This window comes from Corapipo altera, unplaced genomic scaffold, assembly GCF_003945725.1.
Source record: "Corapipo altera isolate COAL_440 unplaced genomic scaffold, ASM394572v1 55, whole genome shotgun sequence".
Classification (NCBI taxonomy): Eukaryota; Metazoa; Chordata; class Aves; order Passeriformes; family Pipridae; genus Corapipo; species Corapipo altera.
The window spans coordinates 17,439,978-17,457,155 of NW_020884882.1; the positions used below are offsets into that span (position 1 = coordinate 17,439,978).

General features: G+C 51.8%; 1 protein-coding gene across 3 annotated transcripts in view; it reads right to left on the reverse strand.

Annotated features, from left to right (window-relative positions):
- The window catches only part of SRGAP3 (SLIT-ROBO Rho GTPase activating protein 3), a 106,501-nt gene that overhangs the window by 17,456 nt on the left and 71,867 nt on the right, over positions 1–17,178 (reverse strand). For all 3 annotated transcript variants that reach the window (XM_027640680.1, XM_027640679.1, XM_027640681.1), the window contains 7 exons: positions 12,688–12,873; positions 11,280–11,408; positions 5,233–5,454; positions 4,669–4,770; positions 4,241–4,438; positions 2,852–2,936; positions 1,099–1,126 (listed from right to left, as the gene is read on the reverse strand). In XM_027640680.1, coding sequence (XP_027496481.1) covers positions 1,099–1,126; positions 2,852–2,936; positions 4,241–4,438; positions 4,669–4,770; positions 5,233–5,454; positions 11,280–11,408; positions 12,688–12,873 — 950 coding nt within the window. The remainder of the gene's footprint in view (positions 1–1,098; positions 1,127–2,851; positions 2,937–4,240; positions 4,439–4,668; positions 4,771–5,232; positions 5,455–11,279; positions 11,409–12,687; positions 12,874–17,178) is intronic.

Consider the following 17,178-nt stretch of genomic DNA (forward strand, 5'->3'; position numbering starts at 1 on the left):
CCCAGCCATGACTGCACACACACCTGACCCCCAGCCATGACTGCACATATACCTGACCCCCAGCCATGACTGCACACACACCTGACCCCCAGCCATGACTGCACACACACCTGACACCCAGCTCAGGGTGCGGGGGCAGCTCCCCAGGACCCACAACAGGGCAGTGCTGGCAGCAAGGGGCAGCTCCTCAGAGTGCTCCAGGGCAGGGACACACTGCACAGCCCCCACTCTCGGAAGGTCCCTCTTGTCCCGACAGCCCCTCTCTGTTCTCATGCCCTGATGCCACTGGGCCTGGCACCAGTGGCACAAGGAGCCTCCTTCCTGCCTGGCAAGGCAGCCCAGGATGCACCATCTGCTCCACCATTCCTAACAGTGAATGGGGCTTTTTTTGTTTGTATTGTAAATTTTATTACACGCTGAAACAAGGTTGGAACAAGCTCACACAGAGAGAGGCTGTGCATGTTCTGGGCAGCTGTTTGGAGGCTTTGCTGACTCATGTCTTGCTGTCAGAACACCAGTACACTCCTAGCAAGCCACTGGAACTCTGTGGAGATATTTCATGAACTGGACATGGATCAAAGCCTCCTTCCTGTCACATTCACCCCAGCACTATCTCCTGCTGTAGAGGAATGAAGCCTGTGATACAGGCACACTCTGCACTCCCAGGAAAAGCAGCCAGAGCTGGGAGAGGCTTTCAGGGCCACATCAAAGTCCTCAAACCAAGAGGGATGGCAGGGAGTGGGTGGACACCCTCGTGTCACCCTGCCTGAACACAACCTGATCTCAGCCACGCTCCAGGGCACGGCACTGTGCTGACATGGCACGTCCAGGCACATCAGAGCCAGCCAGCCAGAAACCACACTGCAGCAGAACCAAGGGCCTGCCCGTCACCCCCTCATCCAGGCACTCCAGGCCATGCAGCTGGGAAGCAGGATGTGGGGGCATTGGGACCACCAGCCTGCCAGCACAGGGGCTGGAGCTGGAAACTCTGAACCCCACCAAGCTGCACCAGTAGCAAAGCAAACCCCTCTTCCCACAGCCCCCTCCTGCCAGCACCAGCCCTCCCCAGGAGCAGATGAAGGGGAAGAAAGTGCTCACCTGGTTGTTCCGCACTCAGCTCTTTCACCTGCAAGAAACACAAGTTCCCATCATCCCTCCACATCAGCCACCAGTGCAGGAGCAGTACAGCACACCTGAGCAGGTGCTCATACCCTCACTGCTGGTTCCTCCACCCCGAGGTGACAGCTTCTGACAGAAAGAAGCTGCATTTGGGGAGAGGAGGTGCCCAGCTGTGCTACACAAGCCCCCATCACTAAAAGACAGATTAGAAAACCAAGACTCGGCCACAGGAGAGGGAAAGGGGCTGCAGTCCCCACAGACATCACTGGTTCCTTTGCCATGTGAAGCCCTCCCTGCCCATACCCAGCAGCACTACAGGCCAACAGCATGGGTTCTGGGGACCAGCCAGGACTGGCTGAGCCCCAGCAGGAAGGGGGCAGCCTGAGAAGGGCTGGAGCCCCAGGGAGGCCAAGGGATCATCCAACTCCCGGGGGCCACGAACAGCACCCGAAAGCAGCCGAGTATTCGGTTCCCCAGTTTCTCCTGGCAGATAACAGCCCATCAATCAGCTTTGAGCAGACTCTATCCTGGCTGTCAATATTCCCATTCCCTTTGTGTATTTTTAGTATTTGGATGTCTTATAAATGCCAGCAGATCCCTGCTGATTAGATCTGTTCAATTTTTACAGTATTTGTCAAGCCACTGAAAAAAAACAAACTAATTTCACATGCTGTTTGTGCCTCTCTCCCACGGCCAGGAAAGCTGAGTTATACTTCCTTTGCTAAGACACATAAAAGGAAGCATTTGGCTGCACATGCCTCCTTCCTGCTCTCCCTTGGCACCTGCAGAAAGCAAGCTGGCAGCCAATTCCTCACTGAAACAGCAAACAACTCCACATGAGTGGTTTGCAAATCCAGACTCTTCCTAACAAGAATCAGTTCACACTAAAACACAGCATTTGGTATTTCTGGGCTAAATATTTGCTGAATGCCTACAGAGCAGAACAATCCCATGGCCCGGGAGAAGCTCAGAAAGCTTCATGTGAGGATCTGCCACAGCTGCTTCTGCACAGCTCTAGTGAAGGAAATGTCTGGCCCTGCATCTCCCTCCTGAGCACAGCAGTATGTGGCTCAGGGGTGAGAGACCAGGATGGTGACAATGAACCTCTCTCAGATTCTTCACCTCTTGCCCCAGTCCACAGGAACCTGAGTGCTGTATCCCAGCCCTGTGTACATGCCCTGGAGACTCCCCTGTGCTCACACTCTGTGCCTGACTTGGCTCTGTGTTCACTGAGTGGAACACACCACAGGATCTAATTAGAAGGTGGATTTTAAGGTTAAATAAATTTGGCAAAGAAAACATGTTTGGCAAAACAGCTGACAAAAATCTATTATTTATTTGTTTTACTCTGAGATGAGGAGTCCAATTCTTGTATTGTTAAAATAAGGCCATGGACCATTTGCGTGTTTTAATTTAAATATATTCTCTCCTGTTGGGAGAATCAGGACACCAACTCATCTCCATCTTCCTTACACTGGAAATAATTCAGTTGGTTTAGACTCTTTAAAGAGCTAAAATCTTCTCCCAGGGCTGTGCACTCCCAAAGAAAGGTGGGAGGAGTAACATTCTAGGGAAATCATGATTTTTACATGTAGCTCCAGTGAGCAGCAGCAGCCAGACACAGACCCATCAGTCACTCTGCAGAATACACAGAGGGGAGGCTGACAAGTGACACCTGGTTTAAACCTTCTCAGGAGATGGAAGCTCCTGCCCAGATCTGACCCCGACTCACCTTCTCCCAGAGTCTGCTTCAGCAGGTCGTGTTTAGCCTGCAGCTTTGTGATGAGGTTACTGCCATTCAGATATTCCTTAAATTTCTGTAATTACAAAACAAACAAGGTGGGTTAAGCAACACAGCCCATAACTGATGTTCACTGTTGCCTGGGGCCTGCTGGAGGGGGATTGGGCTGCCAGAGGGGGCTCAGGAGTCTGTCAGGCTCAGTCTAATCACTTCTCCCTGCTCCAGCCACTGGCCTGGTGATCTTATTTGCTCAGTCTCCTTGGTGCTGCACCTCCTGCCTGGGAATGCAGGGAGGGCCAAAGAACAGAGTTCAAAGCTGGCTTTCCTTTGTCATGCTTCTGGGAATGGCCTGGGAAATCAAAGAGGCTTTCCCTGCACTGCCAGTGCTTCGTCTCTGTGCAAAAGCAATGCTGAGGAGAACTCCCAGAGCCTGAGCCCTCCCAGGGCAGGGACTGTCAGGTGCTCCCTGTCTGGGTGACACCATGCAGCATAACCTGCCCTCCCATTGTGAGGCTGTCAGACACTAGGGAACACTCCAGATCAGGGCATTATATAGGTAAGAGGAGAGAGGGAGGTAGATATGGAAAATGAAAGACAGAGAATGGGAAACATCAAATTTCTGCAAAAAGCATTAACATAATCCCAAGCACAACTACAAATGAAAACTGTAATTGCCCTACCCCACCTCAGTTTGCAATATTACTACTATTAAGAGAAACTAGAAGCTTTTCTACACAAATGTAATGCATCACAAGATGCTGTTAACTGTAGGCTATGGTCCATGCTGAAATGAGGGTCACTCTGTTGAACTCATGGCTCTTCCTTGCATTTCAGGTACCAGAATGGACACCTCAGCTCTGCCTGGGAGTGCAGCACAGGAGCAGGGCAAGCACACACAGCCCCTCTCCTGGCACATACTCCATGGCCCAATGCCACACAGCCTGGCTCTCGTGGCTTCCGTGGGGTGCACGTGGCTTCAGTTCATCCATGGGCCAAGGGCAAATTTCAGCTGTGCCGGATAGAGAGGGAAGGCCTGGCTGATAATTCACAGTCCTGAAGGCCTCTAGGAAGAGCCCCTGGAAGGTGACACACAGCCAGAGGCTGCACCCTGCTCTGAGCCTCTCCTACGGTGCTTGGTAAGTTTTTGGTCACAACTGGTCACTCCACTTGTTCCTTCAAAGAGAAGAACGAGGCAAATCCTGGGCTGTCAGTCCCTCTGCACTGCCCTGCCACTGAAACGCATTCCAGACCCAAATCTGAGAGAAGACAAGCACTTAAAGAGACTCAATTGGTTCTTGCTCTTCACTAACGAGCACTTAACTGGGCCTCAGCCCTGGCAATTAATGCTTTGTGTCCTGTAGGGCCTGAGCTGGGACTCACTGAGAAATAGAACATTTCTGTCTCCTGCTGGTTGGCTCTCCTCTTGGCGATGTTGATTTTGCTCATGTAGGTCTCTGACGCAGCTGATTTGACCGACTCAGTGGAGCGGCTGTGCTGGAAGGCATCTGAAACATCAAAATCTTCCACTGTCAGCATGTCCTGCAAGGTCTGCATTGTGGCATCCAGCGTTTTCCGTACCTATGGGAAACAGGACAGCGTGGGTTTGAAGCAGACTGGTAAAGGGACACATCTTGAACCAAAGCAACCAACAGAGCTCCTGAGCCCTGGGCTTGCACTGGCCGTGGTCTGTGGGCACTCCCAGCTCCGCTGCAGGAGGGTTCCACATCTGAGCACACCAGGAAACCCCCGGTGACGGGAGAAAGGCTCAGCAGTGCTGCCCGCGAGGCCGAATGTGAGACCCCTCTTACCTCTTCGTTCTCTATCTTGAGGGTGGCCAGTCGTGACTGCAGCTGGTGGTACCTCATCAGCAGCTCGGTCTGCACAGGCTGCTGGGCGCTCACCTGACACACCTGACACAGGAGACACTCCGTGGGTCACGCAGGCACCACACACACATTTGCATACCCACACAATTCCCTCCAGCCCCCACAAGCTCCTGGCAGCCTCCACGGAGGCAGCATTGCCCCGTTTCCCATCAGCAGTGCCCTGGACCTGGTCCAGCACTGAGCATTTTCTACTCCTCACTCTGCCATCTCCCAATTACAGCAGGTAAATCAAAGCTCCGCTGTACAGATCTGTGGGGCAGAGAGAGCCAAACCACAGGCTCCCTAATTGGGAGAGACACGGAGCAAGAGGCAGCCTGAAAGGAGAAACCCTAATGAGCCAAGAGTCTCATTAGGAAAGGAAACACGAACAGCAGTGTGTGAAGGCAGCACGGAGGGATAAAGAGTCCAGAACAATTTCACAGTGATAGTTCAGAGGAGGGGAGGCCAGGCCAGGCCCCTCTGCAGCCCCTCAGGTGAGCCCGTTACCTCATCCCCCATGTGCGGCTGGAACTCGAACTTGAGTGGCGGGCAGAAGACCTGGTTGCACATGTCCATGATGGTGTGCTTGTCGCTCCGTGCGTCCAGGTTGTCCACAGCATTCTCAATGATGTCCAGGCCCTCGTGGCGGGAGGTTTCCAGGTTGTACTCGGCAGACAGGTACGTCCTGAAGGTCCGAGCAAGGCTGGCGTGGAATCCCAGATCACAGCACTGAGAGACACCAAGGGAGGGTCTGTTCACACAAACACTCCCAAACCATTTTCCAAAGTTCTCAAACACAGGGATGTTAAAGCAAAGTGGCACTGGACACCATGCCCTGCAGTGTGTGCACACCCTGCTCCCTCCCTGGGCAGCTGCCTGCCTCCCACCACGGAGCAGCTCCTCATGCATAACTGATCACTCTCATGTCTACGTTGAGGAAAATGATAAAACTCAGAGTTAATTGCTGCTAAAATACTGTACCTTAGACAAAAGCCTCATTTTAAACTCTCTCCTCACTGTAACTGAGTCTGGCATGTTAAATGTCACACAAGCACAGGGACTTGCTGCTCTGAATGCTCCATCAGAGCTGAGCAAGAAGCAGCTCCTGGCAGCCCTGTGCCGGTCCCCTCCGGAGCCTGACCCAGTGCAGGGCTCCACAGGGCTCCAGGCCCACCAGCAGCAAGTAGGCAACCCCAGGAGGGGGGCAAGGACAGAACTGAAGCACCACCCAAAATCTGGAGGTCGACAGATGTTGTTCTGCAGGGAAAGGCAAGAGAGAGGATGCTGGAAGCAGGAAGAACAGAACAGCAGCACCTCAGCCTGAGCCACGCTCGCAGGGCTGGAAGGAGAGCACAGTGCAACAGAAGGGCTGCAGTCCAAAACTGAAGCACATGTATTTCTGGGACATAAGAGAGGCTGGAGCTCCTGACAGAGGATGTAAAGTCAGATAACTATGGCAGAAACAGAGGACCCTGTGAGAAACACCTCAAATACCTCCCACAGCCACAGCACCAAACTAACCACCGCCAGCAAATCACTCCTATCACATGAAAACTGCCATGGGACAATTTCTACTGCAGAAGTTAAGCTGCTTCACTGCCACATGGTGTAGTCCCACCACAAGCACTGCTGGAAGGACCAGTATGGCACAAAAGCTATAGGAAAGAGGAGAAGGATTGCAGTGCAATTCCAGTGACTCAAATGAGCCCAACTTTTCCGCAGAACTTCCTGTTGGGAGCTGCCATTTCAAAGGCACCTTCTCCAGCTCTAGGGCACCCACAGGCACTACTGAACCAATGCAGAAAGGCACAGAAAGTGATTCTGCATTAGAATTTCAGTATTCACAGAATCACTGAGGTTGGAAAACACCTCCAAGATGATCAAGTCCAATCTTTGATTAAACAACACCTTGTCAAGCAGACCAGAGCACTGAGTGCCATGTCCAGGCTTTTACACTTCCAGGGATGGTGACTCCACCACCTCCCTGGGCAGCCTGTTCCAATGCCTGACAACGCTTTCTGTGAAAGCTCAAAGTGAAATCTGAAAACTCAGCTGGTGCCACAAGCAGCTCCAACCCAAGAAGCCGCCCTGTGCTCTGTGCTGATGTGAGGAGACACCGCTCAGCTCGGATCATGTCACGGCAGGGCCGTATTTGGTTCAGTCTCTGCTAAAAGCAGCATCAGCAAAGCCTCAGGGGGCTGATTCCTGATTTCCCCCACAGGTACCCGAGCGAACACCCCTGTCCCCTTCTAGTCTTTAAAAGCTGTGAACCCTCCTGTGCAATAATGAGGAGTTTTGTAGAAACTATCGAATAGTCATAACCCTCCACTTCTCCTGCTTCTATTTAGCCTCTAATCCTATTAGCTGAGAGCATAGGCAGTTATGTACTGGCACAGCCTTGCCTTAAAAAAAATAACAAACAACACAAAAAGGAGGAAAAGACAAATTTCCATTCACCACTTGGGGCAAAACCTCATCCTGTGCTGTCTCTCTCATGGGACAGTTTTAGCATGAACACCCGTACAACTATTGTACAGAAACCCCGAAGCCAGGACGATGCAGCCCAGGGGCTGCCAGGTAGACAGGGCAGGGACCAGGGCTGGGACCCTCATGCCAGCACCAGGGTAGGACCAGCTCTCCTGCCAAGACCAGCCGACCGCAATCCTGTGCCCCGGGAACGGGACCACGCTGTTCCCCAGCACCTCCCAGACCTCACCAGGGTTCTTCCACTCCCTGAAATCACAGCTACTTGGCTACAGAAAACAGTGCCAGGAGGAAACAGTGCCACTGTCTGAGGGTAGTTCCCAAAGCACACAAAACGGATCCATTACAAAGGCAAATCACCAGATGCCACAGGACCCGAGGAGACGGGCTCAGGGCATTGACAGATGCTTTTGGGAAAAATTCCATGTGAAATCTTCCCTTTCCTTTGCTGCTGGACTCGCACTGAAGCCAGTGGTGACTTGCACTGCCCAGAAATCAGCTGCTCCTGAAAAGCAGGGCAGGCACTTCCTGCACACAGCACAGCCCTTGAAGTCCCTGGAGATCAGCACCGTGCCGGCTGCTTCACACACGGGTGCCCAGAGAAGAAAAGACAGAGCAGAGACTTCCACGCAATTCCCAGAGGAACACACAATGGGGAGGGCAGAAGAAAAAGAAAAGACTTCAAACTGCTGCTCCCAGCCCCAGAACAAATGGCATTTTCTCAGCCCTCTCATCCCTTTGATGGCAAATAAATTAGAACCACAAATAATAATCCCCAGCCCTCCTGCAGTGCCTTTCATCTGCCGAGCTCAGAGCTCCCCAAGCATTAATTCATCACGTCTGGTAACACCCTGTGAGGGGTGGAAATATCCCAGTGTTCCACTTGAAAAACAAACCGGCTCCTGGAGCTCAGGCAAGCTGGGTTTGGCCAAAACACTGCAAAAGCAGCCAAATACATGTGTGCCTCCCAGCGCCCACCCCAGAGCTGCACTGGGGGGCAGTTTTGGGCTCCAGAGAGAAGGAAATGCTTTCCCAGCTACTGATCCCTCTGCCTCATTTCCTCGTGGGTTACACAGTGGTCTGTGGCCCAGAAACTTTGAGTCCCTCTGTTATTTGGGAGGCTGAACCCACACACGACACAGCTCAGCCAGGCCCATGCTGAGGTCACCAGCACCAAGGCACCTCACCTAAGCAAGTGTCCACCCCAGAGTAACCCCTGAGCACCCACAGGTGCCTGTCAGTGACCACTTCACTCCCCAGGCAGAGCAGTAATGCCTCTGTCTCCACAGGACCCAGCACTACCTGCAAACAAACAGCCTACTCATTTGCTCTGCTCCTTCTTTTCCACATTTTTCTTTATGCTTTATTTAAAAAATATTCTGCATTATTTTTTAATTATATGCATAATATATAATAACATACACATATTATAATTTATACGCATATTATAATTTCTAGCCTCTACTCTCTTGATGTTGCTTCAAAACCCAGAGCTGTATTGTGAGGCAAGTAAATCACAGAATCTCAGACTGGTTTGAGTTGGGTGAGACCTTAGAGATTATCCAGTTCCACCCCCCTGCCATGGGCAGGAACACCTTTCACTAGCCCAGACTGCTCCAAGCCCAGCCCAACCAGGCCAGCAAAGCCAACTGAAGATTTCTGGCATAACTATTTTGACTGATGTTTCTGTTCCCTAACTTGACTCAGCTAATTTTTTCCAGGAACCAAACAATTTGGCAGTTATGTGTAACATTAAATTCCTCAGAGTTCCCCTCATTTCCCCGCTTGTTCGTCTCGGATACAGCAAACACTACTCCATAGGGAAGCAAGCTGCTGCTCCAGAAGGACTCAGAGGAGGCTGCACACATTTTGGCAGATCAGCTTGTATGGCTGCTGACTGTTCCCTTCTCTCTGCTCAATCTGGCAACATCTTTCATGTGACCACTTCAAACTATCTTGCAGCCATTTCCCACAGAACTCCAGAGGGATGGATAAGCAGCTTTATCTCCACTTCACATACATGGCCAAAGAGATTAACTTGGTCACACAGTTAATGACAGAAATGAGATGAGCCCAGGCGTTTAAACAGACACACGTGTCGTCCAAAGAAAAAGGCACCGTGGTGCACTGCCAGCCCCAGGCTAATTTGATCCATATCTCTGTATTCTTTCCTTCCTTTCTAAAGGACAAAACAACGAGGCCACTGGAGACAGAGGCACAGACGGCTCCGCACCCCTTCACGGCTCCTCTGAGGGGTTTTACAGTTCTCATTAAACCTCCCACCCTCTCCCGGAGCAGCTGGAACCCTCTGCCTCGCCAGGGCAGCGATCAGAGCACAGCTTTGTCACCAGTCACTGCTCCGTGGTGATGCCCAGGGCACGAGCCATGACAAGGCTGTGCCTGATAGATGACACTGAGCCAGCTGGGATGGGGGAAGCGCTGCTGACTCGGCTGCTGCCAATTCTGTCCTGACGGTTTGGATTTGTGTGAAATCAGCTGCTGCACGTGGCCATTTGTGCTGGAGATGGAGGGCGTGGCAAGAGCCCCCTCTCCCCTCCCATGTCCAGAAAGAGCCTGGTGTATCCCTCACCATCCCACAGGGACGCAGGGAGGAGGAGCCATGGGATCACAGGCACGATCCATCAGGGCACCTGCCGGGCCCCAAGCTCTGCTCTCCCATCCAGCCCCTTCTCACCCACACTCTTCCCACAGACCTGCTCCCTGCGTGGGCTCAGGTGTCCTACACAGATCCCCTTCAGCACTTGTGGGATCTGGTGGCTGAGACCCCACGACTGGGATCCCCTTCTGGAGCTGCTGAAGCCCTTCTGGCCACACCCTTGCAAAATACACTGAATTTGTACAAAAACCTGTTCAGATAAACTGCTCTTCCTCCGGGGATTTAGAACCAGGACACCCACGTGCAGCTCATACATCCAATATTTTGCTTCTTTAGTGAACAGAATTTACAACCTGGGGAATTTCCCTGCTCCGAGTTGGAGATGCTTTAGTGAAAGTCCCCAAAGGGATTCCTGGAGTGCAGGAGAAAAGCCATCTGCTGACTCCAGTGGAAGTGTCAGCGAGGAAATAAAGTTGGGAGGAATAATATAAACAGTCAGAGCTAAAATGGAACTCAGCAACTTTCCAGGAAATCAAAGTCTCACAAACTCCATGAAAATAAGTCATTCTTGCTTTAAAATAAATAAACAAGAGAAAGAGAGAATATACACAGCAAAAGCAGAAAGCCCACAGATAAATGAAGGTGTTCTCACATCTTGCCATTCAAATGTCTCCACAATCAAGTTACTAGTTTTCTAACACATCTTAAATAATAAAGAGAACAAAAGGGACTAGTAAGAATATTTTATCATATCTCAAAATCTCAAAGTCATCAGAGGTTTTGCATCAGACTTCATTAATTCTCAGAAGAGTAACTACATGTTAGTGGGTTAAGAAAGGAGATAAAAACTCCAGCACCTTTTTAAATTGTGCATTTAGGTAATGATGGTAACTCAGTGCTTGGAGCTCAGTTATTTATGTGCTTGCTGAGGCAGAAGAAAATGCATCGTGCAATCTACACACTGTGGGATGCCCGTTAAAGGAAGAAACCAGAACCTCTTCTCTGGGTGAATCCCTTATTTGAATCATCTCAAAGCAGTTTGTAGGAGTCACCAACACATTCACATTCAGTTCCTGTCATCCCCATGAAACCTGCCTTCAGCAGTTCCTACCCTGAGGCTCTTCCCTGCAAGGAGCACTGGGATAAAGCTCCCAAGGCACCTTCCCCAGCCAGGACAGCACTTCCACACATACTGAACTGCCACCAAAGTTATCAAGTAGTAGAAAGAAAAAACCTTCTGTTTCAGCACCAAAACCAAGGCTGTCTGACCTTGGCAAGTGTTTCTGTCTCAAATATAGACCAACTGATGGGCTCACCTGGCTCATCCCAAGACAGATCTGAGTTACAGCACATCTTCAGCCCCAGTTAAGTGTATTTGAAAGACCCCCTGACACCCCCTCACCGCAGTTAGGGGCCCAGCCAGGCTGGGGGGCACAGGGGAGGGAGCACTCACGTCGATGAGGTCGGACACGTCGTGGATGTAGTACTTGCTGACGGCGGCGTTGGTGGCCGCCAGGTTCAGCAGGTAGTCATTCCTGGCTTTAGTACACTTCAGCTTGTTTTCAGAATACTTGGCTTGTCTCTGGAAAAGCAAAGCAGAGTCAGAGCACAAACAGGATGGTATTGGCACAGCTTCTCCTGCCATGGGGCCCCACAGCACCCTGCAGACTGGGTGTGATGAGGGAATTAATAAAATTTGGTATTTGGGACAAAACAGGGATCTTGCCAGGGTGAAGATCTCATGTGAACATCCCTGGCACAGCCAGTCAGCCACGACAAGTATGTCCTGCTCAGAGGTACCTGGAGCCCCCGAGCATAGCTGCTGCTGCTGCTCCTTCAGCTGCACCTTCGTGGGGGTTTTGGCATCAATCAAAATCAGAGGGACAGATTTCCCCTGCAGAAATACTGACATATGTTTGGACTTGCTCCAGATGTGCGCAGCTGTATCAAAGTGGAATCTGGCCTAGAGGCCCAAGCAACACAATTTAGAACAGGACCCAGAATTTAAAACTCTGCAGGAAAGCAGATGTGCTCCAGATCCGGGACATCTGTTGAGGCAGATCCCTGCTCCAAAGGCTGAGTCAAAAGATTAACCCTTCCAAGAACTGCACTGCTATACATGTCCCAGGGCTGGGTCAGCCTGTGAGCAAATGCAGCATGGCTGGGGAAGCTATTGCTTCTTCTCCAAAATTAACACAAAAACTGCAGTTGTGGAGATCCTGAGGCCGGGGAGATTTGCTGAGGCTGGAATGGTGTGAAGTGTTTTGCCTAGCAAAGCCATCCAAATCCTGCACTTTTTTTAAAGAATCAGTCATGGACAAACCCCAGCTCCTCAGAGCTGGACAGCCCAAGGCACTGCCCTCCTCAGTGCAGCCTCCAGGGTCCCAGCTGGCACAGCCAAGCCCCCAGCAAGCCCCAGCTCAAGAGCTGCTCCCACCACCCCTGCCTGCCCTGTGCTCCATGAGCCATTGCCCCCAGGCCCCTCCAGCCACCCGTCTCTGCCCTCCCCTGGAGAGCCAGCCGGGAAGGTATCACTGGTGGCCACGTGGCTCCCGTGTAGGTCCCCCAACCCCTCCAACGCTTGGTGTCCCTTGTCCTTGTTGGGTCAGCCTGACTTTGGATCAATTTGTTGACAGGAGCTGTTCCTGGCACTTCTCCATGGTCAGGTGCAGGGAAGAGACTCCTGATGGACTCCTCAGGCTGCCCTTCAGCAGAACATGCACACGAGTCAACGTCCTCCTTAACCCCTTCCCACGGGTACAGCAATGGCTGCATGGACATGGACAGGGCTGGAGCCAACACCCTGCCCACAAAGAGCCCTGACACCAGCCAGGCTTCTCCACTCCTTCCCTCTCACCCACCTTCTCTTTCATCTTCTCAATCTTCTTGACAGAGCTGCGCCGCTGAGGCCGGTCCTCGTGCCGCAGCAGGTTCACGCTGATATCCCCTGACTTGTTGAACTGCTTCTCCTCCTGCTTCTCCGCCTCCTTCAGCTTGCTCTCGGCGCTGATGCTCTCTGCGTGGTACATGTGGTAGGTCTTCATCACCTGCAGACACAGGAGGTTGTGAGCCGCCTGCTGTGGCCACAGGAGCACCAGAGCAAGGGAAGCCACAGCCACGGGCAGCGCAGAGGGGCTGTGGAGGCCACTATGGCACTAAGGAGCAAGACGGGGAGGGGGGGCCTGTGAGATTAACCTCATCCCCAGCTCTACTTCCAGCAGCTCCAAGTTGGTGTAAGAACCACGATCCAGCTCGGTCCTGCTGTGGGGACAGGCTGAGACGTGCCCCCAGCACACACCTGCAGTCAAAGCACACTGTGTGTCTGCCAACAGGGAAACAAGGAATAACCTCCAGTGCTTTGCAGCTGGGATAAGGGTCTCCATGACAAGTGACTGTGAGGAGGCCACAGTCACCCTGAACTCCCTTTTGACCCAACACATCTGTTCCTCCACTTGGACTTGCTAAGACATCACACAGCCCCTGCTCCACCACCCTGACAGCAGGACCATCCAGAAGTGGAGGAGCTGCAATTCCCAAACAAAAATGGGGTTTGTCCCCTGTCACCACCTCATCCTTCTCTTGCTGCTGCCAGCAGGCACAGGCAGCACTGGTGGGTGCAGCAGCACTGTGTCCTTCACATTCCAGATCCAGGAGGGATGATGCTGATCCACTGCCAGGAACACTCTCTGCAGGTAAAACTTCCACCCTTCCAGCTTTCCCTTTCAGATACAAGGGCCCAAAGGGCACACTGGGATCATTTTAACGAAGCTGGCAAGAGAAACCCAACTGCTCCTCTCTCTTTATGCCTTCAGTCACACTGTCCCCTTCCATCATCTCCCTCTGGGATGTGGATGGTTTATCTCACATTGCCTTGACACAGCCTGTGGGGCCCAACTGCTCACTGGGATCAGCCTCAGCAGGGCTGGGACTCACTGGGATGGGCTGGGACACGCTGGGATGGGCTGGGACACCCCGGGATGGGCTGCCTGAGGCTCATGGGTTAAGACAGAGCAGGAACCCACAAAGGCAGAGTAATTTTACACAAGGCTTAATGAAGAAAACACAGAGTTTTCCTCAGCTGTGGTTGCCAGCAGGACCCAGGAGTGTTTGACTTGGACTAGGTCAGGCTGAGCCGCATGATCCCTCCTCCTGCCAAGCACAAGCCTCGGCTGAAACGGGCTCCAAATGCCGCATGGGAGCCACACAGGATGTGCCACCACGGGGAGATGTGACTGCAGGCAATGGCAAGGGACAGTGAGCAAAGGCTCCTGCCTCGGCCCTGAGCTACTTCATTGCAAAACCCTGCAAATTATAATGCACATTCCAGCCAACTGCAGTTTCTGCAGCCAATGTCACAGGACACACGTAAAACAGACAATTCCCGGGATTTTCCCAAGGAGAACAATCAGAGGGCTTCTCTGAGCCCTCCTTATCCTCACCATCTCCATCTTTTTATAAAACACTCAGAGGAAAGTGAAAAAGCAAAATGTGCACAATCAGGGCATCAGGCAGTAACAGGAGAGGTTTCTGCAGCACCCAGAGAGGCCCAGACACAACATGACAGAGAAGCCCAGTGAATAACAGGGATCCAAATTGCAGGACTTTTGTGAAATCTTAAGGTTATGGGACTGTTACCCAACCTTAAACAGCTCACTGTGCACCTCACCAGCTGCCCTGCCACACAGGTCACGCTCAGAAATTCAGGGAATATTTTTGTGCAATATGTGCCTTGATTTTGGCTGGGGCCAACCTGCACTGCAGCAATCGGCCCCGATCCGCAATTCCCTCGCGCTGTCTCGGTGCCTGCAGTCGAGTCACACTGTCCTGCCTTGCACTGCTGTGTCACAAAGACAAACTGCCACAGCTGCGGCCCAGGAAGCTTTCCTGCAAATCAGTTAATTAGCTGCAGCGGAGGAGGAAAAATATGTTCCAATGTTCATTAGTTATTTAACAACACGAGCTGTGTTTGCCATATTAATTACATGTTCTGGATAAAGGCTGTTGCCAAAATAGCAGCCATAAATGGCACCGTTGGCTGTATTCAGCTGCAAGAGCTTTGTCCTTCTGAACAGCTCATCCCTGAGGTTCTGACCCAGCAGAGGAGCCAGAGCAAAAACAGGGTGCCTGTGTCAGGCACAGGCTCAGGCCCATGAACATCCAGCCTGTACAGGCTCCAACTTGGTACCTGTCTGCTGCAGTCTGTAAGCAGGAACCAAAAGGATGAAGCTGGTTTTAATTCACAGCTGAACTGTTTCTGTGCAAAACCATTCACAAGCATCTCCACTTCAGAACAAAAGTCATCTGCTTCCTTTTTGATTGAAGTCAGCATGGGTTGGGTTTGGTTCTTTCCATACAGAGTCCGCAGGGTGACTTGCATCAGAACAGCAACAAGGCTGAGCTAAAATCAATTTGGTTGCTTTGGCTTAAGTTTGAGACAGTGAATGCCTGAGAAGCCTGTAAAAAATTATAGTTTCTGCCCAGTGCACACAATTCCCCTCAGAGAGGCTTAAAAAGCAGCTGGGCCAGGGCATGGATGTGCTGCAGTTAAAGACCTGGCCAGAGATGAGAGAAGTGACTTCCCTGTGCTGAGAGCAGACAAGTGATGTTTCTCAAGCAGCATCCTGGTGTCCTGTGAGCCAGGTCCTTATCCTGTGTCTGGTTTCATCAGCAGTCACAGTTCTTGTGGGCACCCAACGTGCTGCACTGACCACACTGACAGCAGCTCGGTCCCAAAGGTGTCCCCAGCCACCCCCAGCACCCCAAGCCAGGGGTACAGCCAGGCCTGTTTCACCTGGTGGCTCGAGGACAGATCCCTCTGACGAGCACCAAGCAGACTTGAGGTGACCCTGTTTGCCCCACAGGCCCTAATTTTTCTTCATGCTTTCACTTCATCATGGTTTCTGAAGTGTGTCCCTTTCCTGTTGCTTCCTGGGTGGATGACACAATTGGTTTGTTATCTTAGCAGCAAGCAAACACAAAGCTCCTTCAGCTGTTCCAGTTTCACCATTCAAACCAGTTTGTTTCACCATTCAAACCCATTCTGCTCAGCACATGGAAAAAAGCAGTGAATGGGAGAAATTTCAGTGAGGACAAGTTTAGCCCCAGACTTGGCAGGAGCACAATTTCCCTCTCTGCTCCTCCTTGACCACTGCTCACACTTTGGACCTCAGCACATTGACCCCCCTGCTGACCCCAGCATGTCCCTCGGGTGATGCCCCTGCCCTGTGTCCAGGTCCAGAGCACAATGGCCTGCAGGTATTAAGGTCAGCCCAGCCCTTGTTAGTCTTTCCTTGTATTGCACCTGTCAAGATGCTGTTGTAATTAATCTTAATTAGTCACCACCCCTTGAGCTTGTGACACTCAACCATCAACAACACACTCCCAAATCTCACACAGGCTTTTTAATCCGATCTGCTGTCCACCCACACTGCAGGGCTCACAACAACCAAATCCTTCAACAGCCATTGCAAGAACAAGCCTGTTAAGAGAAGATTTATGGCAGAAATTTCAAATACGATCCTTCATGCTCTGTTGTTTAGGCCTGTTTTTCAAAAAGATGGAATGGAATGATTGTTTAGGAATAAACCTGTTGCAGTGTTATTTATATACCAGTAACAGATACAACCAAAGAAAGCAAATATATTGTCTCAGTTGTTCAACGCAAGACAGACTTTATATTGCTTTGTTGCTCCTAAACCACAAGTAAAATATTTTTTTTTTAAAAAGCAGTTGCTACAGGGCAAGAGACAGAAGCAACACAAAGAATTTTACTGTCCTGCTACGAAAACTTGCTTTTGAAGAGCCAATTCCTGACTAACAGTGCACGATCTCACCAGGAGGCACACACAGCTCCACAGCCAAAGTGCTCCTCGGAGCAGGAGATGGAGCTGAGCATCCATGAGCTAAACACTTTCTGCCTTCCACAGCAGAAGGTCATGTTCATCCATCCCCCCCAGGCCAGGCCTCACAGGAGCAGGGCAGGTGTCAGCAACAACAAGCACGGCAGCTCAGAGCCACCCGTGCCTGGAAATCACCAACCAAGGCACTGAGAGGGGCCTGAAGGCAACGCGGTGCAGGAGCCGCAGAGGGGAGAGTGTGACGGACACAGGGATCACACAGATCCTGCCCAGACAGCCCCAGGGATGCTGAAGGGAAGCAGCCCTGCTCGTTGGAGCACTGTGGAATGCTCCGGACGGAACGGGCCGTGTGTGCCGCGGGATGGCCGGGACAGAGCCCCCTGAGCCACCCCGGGGCTGGACACACACTCTGCTCCAACGAGCGGCACCGCCCGCGCTGCCAGCCTGGCACGGGCACCCCTCACTGCTGGGCACCCCCTCACTGCTGGGCACCCC